The 17,173-nt window shown below is 40.3% G+C and overlaps 1 protein-coding gene across 1 annotated transcript; it reads left to right on the top strand.

Moving 5' to 3' along the window:
- Nucleotides 1-15,032: 15,032 nt before the first annotated feature.
- Nucleotides 15,033-15,844, top strand: LOC123934602 (ferritin heavy chain-like). Its single transcript, XM_045994752.1, has one exon. The coding sequence runs from the start codon at nt 15,272-15,274 to the stop codon at nt 15,842-15,844; it is 573 nt and encodes a 190-aa protein (XP_045850708.1). The 5' UTR covers nt 15,033-15,271.
- Nucleotides 15,845-17,173: the final 1,329 nt, after the last annotated feature.

Consider the following 17,173-nt stretch of genomic DNA (forward strand, 5'->3'; position numbering starts at 1 on the left):
TACAAAACTAGTGATTCGAAGGGGCACATGCACCCTGATGTTTATAGCAGCAATGTCCACAATAGACAGATTATGGAAAGAGCCTAAATGTCTACTAACTGAGGAATAGATAAAGGAGGAATGGTGTGTGTGTGTGTGTGTGTGTGTGTATAAATATATATATATTTAGGAATACAGTCAGTCAATATATATATTTTATATCATATAAATATATATAAAAACATAAAATAAATATATATGTATACATACATATACATGTGCACATATATATGGAACATATATACATATATATATATGATGGAATATTACTCAGCCATCACAAACGATGAAATCTTGCCATTTGCAATGACATGGATGGAGCTAGGTGCATTACGCTAAGCAAAATAAGTCAGAGAAACACAAATACCATATAATTTCACTCATACATGGAATTTAAGAAACAAAACAGCTGAATATAGGGGAAGGGAAAAAAAAAGAGAGAGGGAGGGCGCCTGGGTGGCTCAGTGGGTTAAGCTGCTGCCTTCGGCTCAGGTCATGATCTCAGGGTCCTGGGATCGAACCCCGCATCGGGCTCTCTGCTCGGCAGGGAGACTGCTTCCCTCTCTCTCTCTCTGCCTGCCTCTCTATCTACTTGTGATCTCTCTCTGTCAAATAAATAAATAAAATATTTTTTTAAGTGTGGTGTATATACACAATAGAATATTACTTAGCCATAAAAAAGAATACCTTGCCATTTGTGATAACATGGGTGGACAATAAGAGGGTATTATGCTAAGTGAGAAAGACAAATACGTGATTTCACTTATATGTGGAATCTAAAAAAACAAAACAGACTCTGAAATACAGAGAACAAACTAGTGGTTACCAGAGGGGAGCTGGGTGGGGGGGATGGGTGAAATAGATGAAGGGGATTAATAGGTATAAACTTCCAGTTATAAAATAAATAAGTCATGGACATGAAAAGCACACTATAGGGAAAATAGTCATTAATATGGTCATAACATTGTATTACAATATTGGTGATTACACTTATTGTGGTGAGAGGGTATAGAATTGTTGAATCAACATGCGATACCCCTGAAACTAATATAACATTGCATATTATACAAATTTCTGTATTGGTCAGTTCTGTAGGTCAAAAATCTGACACAGGTCACAATGGGTTAAATCAATGTGTAGGCAGGGCTTAATTCCTTCTGAAGTCTCCAAGGTAAAATCTATTTCTTTGCCTATTCTAGATCCTAGAGGCTGCCCACATTCCATGGCTTGGAGGCTTCTTCCTCAGTCTTCAATGTCAGCAGTGCTCCCTCTCTATGGCTGTTCTTTTCCACAGTATATCTTTCTCTGACCATAACTGGGCAAATGTCTTCCTTTTTAAGGACTCATGTGATTATATTTGTCCCACCCATATAATTCATCTAATCTCCCTATTTTAAAGGTCTTAATTTGATCACATATGCAAAATCCCTTTTGTCATGTAAGTGATATATTCACAAATTCCAGGGATTGGGGTGTAAATAGCCTCGGGAAGTCATTATTCTGTCTACTACATGCTGCTTTATAAAGGAAACTAATTAAAACACCTTGTATGAAACTAAAGCCAAATAACTTGTACTTAAAGAAGTATTTTTTCTTTGCACATATAAAAAGGATTATGGTGCTCCTTGAAGCTTACCAGTTTTCATGGTAATTGGGTCCTGGAAACTACATAAAGTTAAACTTTCGTTCTTTGACAATGTTTTTATTAAAGCATTTACTGAAGTGAATTAGAACTTGAAAATTGACTTACCAGGCACCAATTTGCAATGACTAATAGCCATTATTTATTTACAGCTGAGAGTAATCAAAATCTGGCTGCTATCTTTCTATGTAGGGGGACCACATTAGTAAAAGAACTAGGTATGAAACTTTTATATTTGGGGGAGTTATCTTGGGTAATTTTCTACAGGAAAGCTATCTAACAAGAAACTTCAAAATCTTATTCACAGGTCTACAGGATCACTTTTGCAGGACTCAATTGCTATTTTCTAGGCTTGGTTATGGATTGAATTTAGTTGTGTTGGGTTCATGTCCACTCTACATGTGTCATCATTCTGCAACATGGCCCAGATATGGTCTTCAAATGGTGGATCTAAGAAACATAAGAGGCCAAGCCCAAACATACAAACACATTTACATCTTTCAGTCAAATCTGGGAAACCAGATGTCTTCTCACATAGCATTAACCAAAATAAATGACAACGGACACAAAATCAAGGGTCAGGAAAGTATTCACAGACAGGGAGGGAAGAAATAATTGTGAGTAAATAATACAATCTACCAAAAGGGAAAAGAGAGCACAACAGAGTTCCTGGAGTGACATGGAAAAGGTGACTAGTAAGATTCTAGTCTCACTCAATCTTGGGTCTCCAAATCCGTACCATTCCTAGACTGACTTATGGCTTGGATGATCACAATGACTGACAGCAACAGCAATAAGTTACGCTGGGAAATTATGCAATAAACACAGATGAGAATTCAGATTTTAAAAGCTAACGACAGCCTTTGTTCATGCCACAAATCTAGCTTGAACAAATCAAGTGATTTTCCAAAAAGGCACTTGAAAATGTGAACGTTGTTAGGCTTCCATCTAGTGGCCGCCAAGAGCCATTGTTCAAGACAGATGATGAGTAAAGCATGTTAAAGGCAGATAAATGAATAAATAAATAAGTAAATATCTAGAACAGGGAAGATTTTGAAGATGGCAGCATAGTAGGAGGACCCTAGACTCTTACCCCATGAACACAACTAGATAACTATCAAATCATCGTAAATACCCCCAAGATCAACCTGAAGCCTGACAGGACAGACTCCACAACTAAAGAGAGAGAAGAAGCCACATTGGAGAAGGTAGGAAGTGAAGAGGTGTGGTTCAGGAGAGAAACAGATTCCAGGTGTTGTGGAGGGGAGGGAGCTGTTGTTGCAGAGAAGGGAGAGGGAGAGAGAGGGAGAGGAGCACACAGGGGAATGGACAAGGAGAATATTTCCCTAAAGCCACTGGCTTGAAAAATGAGAGGGGTTGAATTTCGTGAATTCTTGCAACCAGCAGGGCTTAATGCCTGGAGCTTGGCTGGGATAGAACCTACAGGGTACTGTGCTGCTCCTGTAGAGAAGGCAGGCAAACAACTGGGGGGTGGGGGCAGATAGCATGGAAACAGTGATCTGAAGATCACCTGGGGCATGCAGTGGAAGAGATTATTCAAGCGTCTCAGAGTGCATCCCTAACAGGCAGCATTCATACAGACGACTCTCCGGGAATAAAGGAGCTCACTGGTACTATTTTCCTCCCCACCCCTCGGTATAAATACTGAGCCACCTGGGGGAGGCAGCACAGTATCTAAGGACTGCCTAACTTGCTTACAACAAGCCCCACCCCACCGTCCTCTGGCAGGACTGTCCTTCTCAGTCAAGCTTGCATCAGTCTCAGCATAGTGGGCCCCTCACCCAAAAGACCAGCACAAGTTCCTGCCCACACCATGTCTCTAAAGCCTGGCGTTTTTAAAGTTCAGCATTACTGCAGTAATTAATGTAGCAGTACTGCATTATTCCTGGAGAGAAGACAGGCAAACAACCCAGAGGCAGACAGAGTGAAAAACAGTGATCTGAAAAATGCCTGGGACACACAGAAGGGAGATTATTTACTCTTCTCAGAGCATGACCCTGGAAGGCAGCATTTATGGAGATACCTCTCCAGGAACAAAGGAGTTGGCTGGCACACTTTCTTCCCCCCACCCTTCAGCATAAATACAGAGCCACCCGTGGGAAGCAGTGCAGCACTGATGCTGGATGCCTAACTTGCTTACATCCAGCTCCACCCCTCTGTGCTCTGGTGAGACTGCCCTTCTCAGTCAAGCTTGCCTAAGGCCCAGTGGAGCATGCCAGTCCCCTGGAAGAGAGTTCTGCAGAACCTCAGTTATGCTGGAGTTGGTGTTAGGTCTCATTTCACAAGCAGACCAAAGCACACCCGGTTAAAACGCACCACATTCAGGCCAGGAACCAAACACTGCCCACAGCGGGCAAGGAGAACCTCTGCAGATGACTGGCCTGAGGGATGGAGCAGCCAGAACACAACAGCAGAGAACATGCTAGAGACATGCACATGCCAGAGCACATGCACTCCCTGAAGTACCAGGCCCTCTGCACTACAGAGCCTCTTCTTCAAAAGCCATTATTTTCTGAAGCAGGAGACGTAACTGGCTAAATAAATAGAAGACATCAGTGAGGCCCTTACCACAGAGATAAAAGAGTTAAAAAAGAATCAGTCAGAGATGAAGAATGCAATAAATGAGACCGGAAACAGGTTTGATGCAATAAAAAGCAGGCTGGATGAAGCAGAGGAAAGTATTAGTGACCCAGAAGACAAAAGAATGGAAAACAATGAAGCTGAACAAAAGAGAGAAAGAAGAATTATGCAACACAAGAAAGACCTGGGAACACAGTGACTCCATTAAATGCAATAATATTCATACTGTAGGAGTCCCAGAAGAAAAAGAGAGACAAAAGGGAGCAGAAATTTTATTTCAAGAAATAATAGTTGAAAACTTCCCTAATCTGGGGAAGGAAACAGACATCCAGATTTAGAAGGCACAGAGATCCCTCAATAAAAGCAGACCAACACCAAGACTTATTGTAATTAAATTTGCAAAATATAAGTGATAAAGAAAAAATGGTAAAAGCAGGAAGATGAAAGAAGACAGTAATATACAAGGGAAGACCCATAAGGCAGCTGGAGATTGTGCAAAAGAGTGGCATGATATATTCTAAATGCTGAATGGGAAAAATCTGCAGCCAAAAATAGTCTATCCAGTAAGTCTATCATTTAGAAGGAGAGATAAAGAGTTTCCCAGACAAGCAAAATGAAAGACATTTGTAACCACAAAACCAGCCTTGCAAGAAATACTAAAGGGTACTCTTTGAATGCAAAGGAGATACCAAACGTGACAGAGACGAGAAAGAATCAGAGAACATCTCCACACACAATAACAAAGCAAGTAATAAAATGGCACTAAATATATATATATCAATAATTACTCTGAATGTAAATGGACTAAACACTCCAATCAAAATCTGTAGGGTGTCAGAATGGATTAAAAAAAAAAAAAGAAAAGAAAAGGCCCACCTATATGCTCCCTACAAGAGACTCATTTTAGACCTAATGACACATGGAGATTTGAAAGTGAGCGGGTGGAGAAACATCACACAAATGGAGGTCAAAAGAAAACTAAAGTAGCAATATTTATAATGGAAAAACTAGACTTTAAAACAAAGACTGCAAAAAGAGACAAAGAAGGGAATTATAAATCATAAAGGGGACAATCCAACAAGAAGATATAACAATTTTAAGTAGTTATGGAGCCAACATGGGAGCATCCAAATATATAAAACAATTAATAACAAACATAAAGGAATTAATTGATAATAACACAATAATAGTAGAGGACTTTAACACCCCACTTATATCAATGGATAGATCACCTAAACAGAAAAATCAACAAGGAAACAAGGTTTTGAATGACACACTGGACCAGATGGATATTTAGAACATTCTATCCAAAAATAGCAAAGTACACATTCTTTTCAAGTGCACATGGAACATTTTCCAGAATAGACCACATACTAAGTCACAAAACAGGCCTCAATAAATACAAAAAGATTAAAATCATATCATGCACCTTTTTTGACCAAACACTATGAAACTAGAAGTCAACCACAGGAAAAAAATTTGGAAAGACCACCAATACACGCAGGTTAAGCAACAGGCAACCAAATAATGAATGGTTCAAACAGGAAATTAAAAGAATAAATTTTAAAGACATGGAAACAAATGAAAATGAAAACACAACAATCCAGACCCTTTTGGATGTAGCAGACGTGGTCCTTAGAAGGAAATATATAGCAATACAGGCCTACCTCAAGAAGCAAGAAAAATCTCAAATATATAACCTAACCTTACACCTAAAGGATCTAGAAAAGAACAGAGCCTAAAGCCAGCAGAAGAAGGGAAACAATAAAGATAAGAGCAGAAATAAATAATATAGACACTGGAAAAAAAAACCTGATAGAACAGATCAATGAAACCAGGAGCTGGTTGTTAAAAAGATCAACAAAGTTGATAAACCTCTAACTAGACTTGTCCAAAAGAAACGAGAAAACCCAAATAAATAAAATCCCAAATGAGAGAGGAGAAATAACAACCAAAACCACAGAAATACAAACAATTATAGAGAATATTATTAAAACTCTTACCACTGTTATTTACCATAGAACTGGCAGTCCTAGCATCAGTAATCAGACAAAAGAAAGAAAGAAAGAGAGGGAGGGAGGAAGGGAGGGGAGAGAGAGGGAGGGGAGGGGGTGGGTGGGAGGGAAGGAAAGAAGGAAGGAAGGAATAAAAGAAAAGAAAGGGAGGAAAGAAGGAAGGAAGGAAGGAAGGAAGAAAAAAGAAAGAGCATCCAAATCATCAAGGAAGAAGTAAACTCTTACTATTTGCAGACAACATAATTCTCTATATAGAAACCCAAAGACTCCACCAAGAAACAGAATTCAGTAAAGTCGCAGGATACAGAATCAATGTACAGAAATCTACTGCATTTCTATATGCCAATAAAGAAGCAACAGAATGAGAAACTGAGGAATCAATTCCATTTAAAATTAAGATACCTAGGAAGAAACCTAACTGAAGTGGTAAAAGGCCTGTACTCTGAAAACTATAAAACACTGATAAAAAGAATTGAAGATGACAAACAAAGAAATGGAAAAGCATTCCATTCTCATAGATTGGAAGAACAAATATTGTAAAAATGTCTATACTACCCAAAGCAATCTACACTACCATGCAATCCCTATCAAAATACCAACAGCATGTTTCACAGATCTGGAACAAACAATCCTAAAATTTGTATGGAACTAGGAAAGACCCTGAATAGCCAAAGTAATGTTGAAAAAGAAAAGGAAAGCTGGAGGCATCACAATTTCAGACTTCAAGTTATTTCACAAAGTGGTAGTAATCAAAACAGTATTGTACTGGCACAAAAATAAACACATAGATCAACGGAAGAGAATAGAAAATCCAGAAATGAACCCACAACTACATGGTCAATTAATCTTTGACAAAGCAGGAGAGAATATCCGATGGGGAAAGGACTGTCTCTTCAACAAATGGTATTGGGAAAACTGAACAATTACATGGAAAAGAATGAAATGGGACCACTTTCCTTTTTTAAAATTTTTTTAAAAGATTTATTTATTTATTTATTTAACAGAGAAGGAGAGACAGTGAGAGATGGAACACAAGCAGGGGGAGTGAGAGAGGGAGAAGCAGGCTTCCTGCTGAGCAGGGAGCCCAACGTGCAGCTCCATCCCAGGACCTGGGATCATGATCTGAGCTGAAGGCAGACGCTTATCTAACTGAGCCACCAGGCACGCCAAATGGGACCACTTTCTTAGACCACACACAGAAATAAATTCAAAATTGTGGAAGGACCTAAATGTGAGCTAGGAAACCATCAAAATCCTAAAGGAGATACAGGCAGTAACCTCTTTGACACCAGCTATAGCCACTTCTTTCTAAATATATCTCCTGAGGCAAGGGAAACAAAAGCAAAAATAAACTATCGTGACTTTATCAAAATAAAAGCACCTGCACAGCAAAGGGAACAATCAACAAAACTAAAAGGCGACCTACGGAATGCGAGAAGATATTTGCAAATGACATATCTAATAAAGAGTTAGTATTCAAAATATATAAAGAACTGGGGCGTCTGGGTGGCTCAGTGCTTTAAGCCTCTGCCTTCAGCTCAGGTCATGGTCCCAGGGTCCTGGGATCGAGCCCCGCATCAGGTCTCTGCTCAGTGGGGAGCCTGCTTCCTCCTCTTTCTCTGCCTGCCTCTCTGCCTGCTTGTGATCTCTGTCTGTCAAGTAATTAAATAAAATCTAAATATATATATATATAACTTATCAAACTCAATGCCCCCCAAAATGAATAATCCAATTTTTTAAATGGGCAGAAGACATGAATAGGCATTATTCCCAAGAAGACATACAGATGTCCAGCAGACACATGAAAAGATACTCAACATCCCTGATCATCAGGGAAATGCAAATCAAGACTACAGTGAGATATCACCACACACCTGTCAGAATGGCTTTAAACACAAGAAGCAACAAGTGTTGGCAGGGCTGTGGGGAACAGGGAACTCATGCACTGTTAGTGGCAATGCAAACTGGTGCAGCCACTCTGTAAAAAAGTATGGAGGTTGCTCAAAAGGATCCTCATGACCTGAGCCGAAGACAGATTTTTTTAAAGATTTTATTTATTTATTTAACACACAGAGAGAGATCACAAGTAGGCAGAGAGGCAGGCAGAGAACAGGGCTTGGGGTGGAGGAAGCAGGCTCCCCGCTGAGCAGAGAGCCCAATGCAGGGCTCAATCAGAGGACCCTGACACCATGACCTGAGCTGAAGGCAGAGTAACCCTCTGAGCCACCCAGGCACCCCAGAGCATATATTTTCAAGTCTCTTTGGATATAAACATAGGAGTAGAATTGCTGAGCCTTATTCTAACATCTATTTAACATTTTGAGGGACTGCCAGACTGTTTTCTAAGTTTCACATAATTTTACAACCCCACTGACAAGGTATGAGAGTTCCAATTTCTCCACATCTTCATCAACACTTGTTGGTATCTATCTTTTTTATTTTTGCTATCTTGGTGTGGGTGAAGAGGTTTCTCATTGTGGTTTTGATCGCCTTTTCTGGTGGCTACTGATGTTAAGCATCATTTAATGTGATTTTGGGCCATGTGAATGTCTTCTTAAGTCTATCTAAATCCTTTGCATATTTTTATTGGATTATTTGATTTCTATCGCTTAGCTGTGAGTTCCTTACACATTGTGGATACAAATTCTTTATAAGTTATGTGTTTTGCAAATGTTTTCTCCTATTCAGTGCATTCTTTTCCTTTTCTTTCGAATTGCAAAAGTTTTTAATATTGTTCTAGTCCTATCTTTTTCTTTAGTTTCTTATGCTTTTCATGTCATATGTAAGAAACCAGTGTCTAGTCCAAGGTTATAAAGATTCACTCCTATTTTTTATACAAGTTTTATAGCTCTACTTCTTACATTTAAGTCTATAATTCATTTATGAGTTAGTTTTTTTGTATATGATATGAAGTAGGTGTCTAAGTCTATTCTTCTGAATGTGGTTATGAGTTACGCAGTATCATTTGTTCAAAAGATTGTTCCTTGTCCACAGGACGGTCTTGGCAATCTTGCAAAATAATCAGTTGGCCATAAATGTATAGTTTTATTTCTGGATCCTCAGTTCTATTCCATTGATCTACATTTCTATCCTTTTATTAATACCACATAGTCTTTACTAATGTAGCCTCAAAGTAAGTTTTGAAGTCAGGAAGTATAAGTCCTCTAACTTTGTCCTTTTTCATTGTTGTATGAATTTGAGGTTCTGCTTATCAATTTTTGCAAAAAACCAAAATGACAAACCAAACAAACTGGGTATTGTTAGAGACGTGTTGAATCTGTAGATTGCTTCAAGGATTGCCATCTGATTTTGGGTGGTGAGTATAGAATGAAGGTAAAAAAATGCAGAAAGTAAATAAATATTTCTTAATGAGTGAACCCCAGGTACTAAGGGAGTACAGAAAATGTGTACACTATACAGGTATTACTGCAGATATGTTGGTGTTTGATATATGTGAATTATTTGGAGTATAAGTGCATGCTGAGGCAGTATTTTTAAGAATTTATATGAGGGGCGCCTGGGTGGTTTAGTTGATTAAGCATCTGTCTCTTGATTTCAGCTCAGGTCATGGTCTCAGGGTCCTGAGTTTGAGCCCTGAGTTGGCGGGGGGGGGGGGGGGGTCCCTGCTCAGTAGGGAGTCTGATGAAGATTCTCTCCCTCTGCCTCTCCTCCCTCCCAAATAAATAATCTAAAAAAAAAAAAAAAAAGAATTTGTATGAGGTAGGGCTAATTGAGACTAAATTGATAAAATTAAAAATGTGGTAGCATTAACTTTTACGATGGAATAAATAACATTAATGATGGGAGGTGAATTGCTATCTTAACAGTAGTAAGTCTTCTGATCCATGAACATGGAATGTCTTTACATTTATTCAGGTCCTGCTCAGTTTCTTTCAACAATATTTTGTAGTTTTCTGTGTCTTTCTCTTGTTTTGTCAATGTATTCCTTAGTATTTTATTCTTTCTGATGCTATAGTGAATAGAATTGTATTAATTTAATTTTCAGATTTAAAAATTTAAAAATGTTTTAAATATACAAGCGATTTTTGTGTATTGATTTTGTATCCTAAAACCTTGCTGAACTTGTTTATTAATTTCTATAATTTTTTGTGGAATCCTTAGGGATTTCTATACATCATCTGTAAATAAAAATAGTTTTGCTTCTTCATTTCCTATTTGAATGCCTTTTATTTCTTTTGCTCATCTAATTTACCTGGTTAAAACCTCCAGTACAATGTTGAATAGATGTGGTGAGATCAGATATCTTTGTCTTGTTCTTAATCTTAGAAGAAAAATTTCACTTTCACCTTTAAGTATGATGTTAGTTGTAGGTTTTTGTATATGTCTTTTTCAGGATTAGGAAGTTTCCTTTTATTCTTAGTTTGTTGGCTGTTTTTATCATAAAAAGATGAAAGATCTTGTAAATTCTTTACCCACATTTATTGAGATGTTGTTTTTGTCCTTTATTCTATTAACATAGTGTATTGCATTGATCGATTTTCATATACTGAAACAGTCCTGCACTCCTTAAATAAATCCCACTTGGTTGTGGTGTATAATCATTTGTAAATGTTGCTGAATTCAGTTTGCTAGTATTTTGTTCACAACTTTAATAGCTCTGTTCAATAGCACTATTTGTTGCTTTCTTTTATTGTGATGGCTTTGTCTGGTTTTGATAGCGTGCCATTTTATTTTTTATCACTTTTTTGATACTGTGCCATTTTAAACCTTCTACTTTCCTAAGATACTATGTGCTAAATAAATACGATTTTTCATTTTTCCTCAAAACATTCCACTTTCTGGATTTCTAGTTACTCACTGAAGGAAAGAGAGTGAAACTATGGAAAAGGAGAGAAAGTAAAACTATGAAACTAAAGCAAAGAAAGGCAAAAATACTGTCAGCATATCATTTGCATGTATGATTGATCTCTAAGTAATTTTGACTTGTTAACTAAATTCTGTGGCCTTGTCATAGGTTTTAAGACAGTTGACTAAAACTCTCTAGAGCTCTTTGGACTCCATTTTGTCAAAAGAGAACAAATTGACTATGGCCTACATACACACACACAAATACACACACACACACACACACTAAACCACCACTATGACCACCTCCATCATCACCATACCTCCTTTATTTAAACTCACACTCTGCCAAATTTGGTCTGAGAAGAAACTAACATTTCACCTCTGTGGAGTAGTAGCACTTATCTATTCTTTTTCATTTTTTAATATGAATATGTGGTTCATCTCCAGTGAGAGGACCAGGGCAGAGCCTAGTGAAATCATGCTGATAGTTCTCCTCTCATTCTGAACATACTGATATGGATAAAATCAAATTAAAAGAAACATCAAGGGGGCGCCTGGGTGACTCAGTGGCTTAAAGCCTCTGCCTTCAGCTCAGGTCATGATCTCAGGGTCCTGGGATCGAGCCCCCGCATAGGGCTCTCTGCTCCACAGGGAGCTTGCTTCCTCCTCTCTCCCTCTCTGCCTGCCTCTCTGCCTACTTGTGATCTGTCTGTCAAATAAATAAATAAATAAATCTTTAAAAAAAAGAAACATCAAGGAAAATCTAGAAAGGAGTCTTATTATTCAAGGACAATCTTAGTCTGAAGGTTAGATTTCCATCTTTTTTCTTAGGGGTAGGAAATTAGGAAGGTAACTGACAAGAAAAACATTTGATTTTGAATTGGCTCTTCTTGTTCAGACACCTGGTTCTAGGCATACAGCTATAAGTCATTCAAAGGACAAAGCTTTGGGTAGTCATCTCAATTTGCCCTGGTCCAGAACCTACCAAGAACCCTCATTCTCCCCATGTCTTCGATCCAGTATCCTTTGGTATCATACAGTGGAAACAGAGTTCTCACCTAGATCCCTATTCCAAATGACCAGCCCAACCACAGACCTTATAGCAGACCCATTGGTCTCTCCCTACTCTCAATAGGAGTAGACATGCTTGAAAACCCTTGGTGTCTCCAAGGTTCTCAACATTTTACTTTTGTCCCGGGCTGTGAAATACTTTGACTTGTGACAAAGTCTTCCTTACCTCTGCCTAATTGAACTTACTTTATTCTTCATTCTTTTAGTTCTTTTTTTATTTTTTTAAATTAACATATAATATATTATTTGTTTCAGGGGTACAGGTCTGTGATTCATCAGTCTTACACAATTCATAGCACTCACCAGAGCATATACCCTCCCAGTGTCCATCCCCCAGCCATCTCATCCCCGCCCCCCCCCCCCCCAGCAATCCTGTTTGTTTCCTGAGATTAAGAGTCTCTTATGGTCTCCCTCTCTGGTTTTGTCTTATTTCTTTTAGTTCTTTTTTAAAGATTTTATTTATTTATTTATTTATTTATTTGAGAGACGGTATAGGTGAGGAGGGGTGGGGGAAGGGCAGGGAAGTGAGGGAGAAGCAGACTCCCGACTGAGCAGGGAGCCCAATGCAGAGCTCCACCCCAAGACCCCAGGATCATGACCTGAGGCAAAGGCAAACACTTAATCAACTGAGGCACCCAGGTGCTCCTTTATTTTTTAAGGTGGGAAGTTAGATAATTTATTTAAGACTTTTATTCTTTTCTAATATAGGCATTTAGTGCTATTGATTTTCATCTAAACATTGGTTTTAGCTGCATCTCAAAAATATTGGTATGCTGTGCTTCACTTACATTGAGTTTCAAATAATTTTTAATACTCCTTGATCTCTTGAGTCACGGATTGCTTAGGTGACTATTGTATTACTAGTTTCCAAAAATTTGGGAATTTTTCAAATACTTTTCTGTTGATGATTTCTGGTTTAATTCCACTGTGATCAGAGAACATATCTTGCATGATTTGAATCCATTTAAGCTTATTGAGACTTGTTGTATGGCCCAGAGGATGGTCTGTCTTGGTAAATGCTCCATATGCACTCCAAAGTAATATGCTTGTAAAGAATATGTTTGTAGGGGCACCTGGGTGGCTCAGTGGGTTAAGGCCTCTGCCTTCAGCTCAGGTCAAGATCTCAGTGTCCTGGGATCGAGCTCCGCATCGGGCTCTCTGCTCAGCAGGGAGCCTGCTTCCCCCTCTCTCTGCCTGCCTCTCTTCCTACTTGTGATCTCTCTCTCCGTCAAATAAATAAATACAATCTTTTTTTAAAAAAAAAAAAGAATATGTTCAGGGTGCCTGGGTGGCTCAGTGGTTTAAGCCACTGCCCTCAGCTCAGGTCATGATCTCAGGGTCCTGGGATCGAGTCATGCATCGGGCTCTCTGGTCAGCAGGGAGCCTGCTTCCCTCTCACTCTCTCTGCCTGCCTCTCTGCCTACTTGTGATCTCTGTCAAATAAATAAATAGAATCTTTAAAAAAAAAGAATATGTTTGTAAAGTTTCTTATGCATCTATGATTTTTCTAAACATGACCCTTATTTTTTTCTTTGCCTGCAGAGAGTAAAACTATGTGGTTTTTGAACCATGTGAATGCATTCATTATTTTTAAAAATGGGTATTTATATTTATAAAAAGTAAAAGGTGGTAATTGAACCATGGTGGGGGACCAGACCCAAAGACAATGATATATACAAACACAAACCAGAATGAATATAGTGGGGCACCTGGGTGGCTCAGTGGGTTAAGCCGCTACCTTCGGCTCAGGTCATGATCTCAGAGTCCTGGGATCGAGCCCCACATCAGGCTCTCTGCTCAGCAGGGAGCCTGCTTCCCCCCCCTCTCTCTGCCTGCCTCTCTGCCTATTTGTGATCTCTCTTTCTGGAAAAAAAATGCAGAATGAATATAGTTAGGAAACCAGAGGTCGTAAAGAATGCTTCGAAGAGTGAAACAGGAGCCACTTTCAGACTGATAAAACCAGAGAACTTAAAATACCTACAGTAGAAAGTCAAGCACACTCAAAGAAGTTTCAAGAAAAGAGTCAATGAAATCAAAGGATAGCAGAAGGTCCTGGGAAGACTGTGAGATTAAAGAGTTACTCTCTGAACAACAAATCTGTTTTCTCCTGCTCTGCTCTGATCCTCCCTTAACCTTACTTACATTCAACAAAGGCACAGTGGCAACTGAACTGCTTTAATCTCTTTAAACTACACTCCAAAGACAGTGAATTACTTGATCAGAAAGGGAACCCAAGTCAGAGCAGGTCTGAGAAAACTGCGGACCTTCAAAGCAGAAGAGAAATGAAACAAAACACATCTACCTAGAAGAGAGATCCACTAACGTCTTTCAGTGTCAGAGAAATGCCATGCTTTTGGTTTTGGGGATGGTACATTTCCTAGTTGTAAGCTCCATGACATGTACTTCCAAAGGAGAAAACCACTCCTTAATTGATATATTCCATCCTCCCCATTCAGAGGAGAAACCTATTAGTGTAGTGAACATCACAACTATAAATCAGATCCATGCTAATTACCTAAGAAAATCAAATGAATACTTCATTACTAAATATGAACGTGCAGTTTTAAGTATTTCAGGAAAGTCAAAGAGAAGACAATAAGCAGATATACTTATATTTGTATTTTACAGGAAACACAAGAGATATTCACCGAAAATTCAAATTCACATTCTCAGAATCTTAGGAGACAATGGTTTTATAAAATAAAAACAGGCAACAAGAAGGAAAGTACTTGGAAAAGACACATTATCCCAAAGTTAAAAACACCAGGTACACAGCACAGGGTTGCCCTGAGTCATCAAGCTCCAGCAGAACCTGGAACACATCACTTATGCCCCGCCCCCAACCCCACCCAAACTGGAAGCTCACCCCCCTTCCCTGGACCCCATTTCCGGTCCGATCCCAGGGCTCACCCAACATCCCAACCGACACTTGCCTGAGGTCTCAAACCGCCACTGGTTCTGCCTCTGGCCTCCCTTGCCGCTCAAGCTGGGAAATCTCCGAGGCCGCCACCGCCTTCGGCCCCGCCGCTGCCTGCTGCGCAGCCCTCGCTTCCGCGCCGCCTTCGCCTTCGGCCTGGTGCCCGGGCCCCCAGCCATGACCACCCCGCCGCTCTCCCAAGTGCGCCAGAACTACCACCCCGACTGCGAGGCCGCCATCAACAGCCAGATCAGCCTGCAGCTCTACGCCTCCTACGTGTACCTGTCCATGGCCTTCTACTTCGACCGCGACGACGTGGCCTTGAAGAACTTCGCCCGCTTCTTCCTGCGCCAGTCCCGCGAGGAGACCGAGCGTGCCGAGAAGCTGATGCAGCTGCAGAACCAGCGCGGGGGCCACATCCGCCTCCGCGACGTCAAGAGGCCGGACCGCGACGACTGGGAGGGCGGCCTGAAGGCCATGGAGTGCGCCCTGCACCTGGAGAAGAGCGTGAACCAGAGCCTGCTCGACCTGCACCAGCTGGCCACCGACAAGAACGACGCCCAGCTGGCCCACTTCCTGGAGAGCCACTACCTGCACGAGCAAGTCGAGGCCATCCAAGAGTTGGGGGGCTATGTCACCAGCCTGCGCAAGATGCGGGCTCCGGAAGACGGCCTGGCAGAGTACCTGTTTGACAAGCTCACCCTGGGCGACAGCGACAAAAAGAACTGGGCTGGGACTGTTGCCCCATAGCCCCAGGGCGCGTGGTGACTTTGCCTGATCACCATGCCCAGCATGCGTATTGCAGTATTGCTTCTGCAAAAGGTTCCAGTTCTTTCCTCCCAGTTTTGCCATAAAAAAGTTGTTTGGTTTCAATAAAGTTATCTGGTTCCTAAATTTAAAAAAAGGTCTCTGGTTGATTTGCATGCAAATCTTTCACCTTTTAGGTTTTAAAACAGGCATCCAGCAGTGCTTGCATCCCCCTAAGCCCATCCACATGCATCTCAGGATCTCGGGAGGTGGAGGGAGAAGATATTACATAGGACCCTGGAAAATACAAATCAGTCTTGCCTTTATAAACGATGTGGGGGCAGAGGTGGGTGGTCTGGGGCCCTGGTGGTTAGTGGGTGAATATGTATGGTAAAAGTATAAAACGGGGGTGCCTGGGTGGCTCAATGGGTTAAAGCCTCTGCCTTCGGCTCAGGTCGTGATCCCAGGGTCCTGGGATTGAGCCACGCATCGGACTCTCTGCTGGATGGGAGCCTGCTTCCCCCCTCTCTCTGCCTGCCTCTCTGCCTACTTGTGATCTCTGTCTGTCAAATGGATAAATAAAATCTTTAAAAACTTTTTTTTTTAATTTTTAAAAAAGCATAAAAGAACATGGTCTACAATTTATAACAGTGATTGTCCCTATGGAAAAAGTGAAGAATGGGATTAGGCTGGTATTAAAGGGAGTCGACTTTACTCGAAAACTTTTAGTTTATTAAAATATACAAATGTTAACAATTGTTGCTTCTGGATAGCAACAGTGGGGTCTTAGAAACAGGAATGACACAATATTTCTTTGACAAGCTTGCCCTGCGCAATAGTAACAATGTAACTGAGCCTTAGGCTGACTTCCCATAGACAAGGCAGTGACTTTGTAGGTCACCATTTTAGACATGCATACTGCCCTTACAAAATATCCAAATACAATTTTATCCTTCAATTGTACCCTTTCTTCCATTAAATTAGCAGGAGTATACAAACCCCCAAACTCCATTATTAGAATGGCTGACAAATACAAGTTCAAGGTTGAAGCTCAAATTTGTGATACTGAACATGAAGTAGCATAAATCCCCCTGAACGTTAAGGCAGTGAGTCTGGCTGCTTCAATGAACGCAGTGAGTGGGCAAGAGCTGAAGCTGGGAGGCCAATCAGGAGATCCTACAGCAGATCCAGTGAGAGACCTCGGTGGCTGAGCTGGAGTGAAAGCTATAGAAAAGGTGACAGACACAAATTCTAGTCGGATTTGGGTGAATCAACAAGATTTGCTCATGGACCACAGGTGAAGAATGAGAAATGAGGAAAATAATCCAGGGC

Source organism: Meles meles, chromosome X (genome assembly GCF_922984935.1).
Source record: "Meles meles chromosome X, mMelMel3.1 paternal haplotype, whole genome shotgun sequence".
Classification (NCBI taxonomy): Eukaryota; Metazoa; Chordata; class Mammalia; order Carnivora; family Mustelidae; genus Meles; species Meles meles.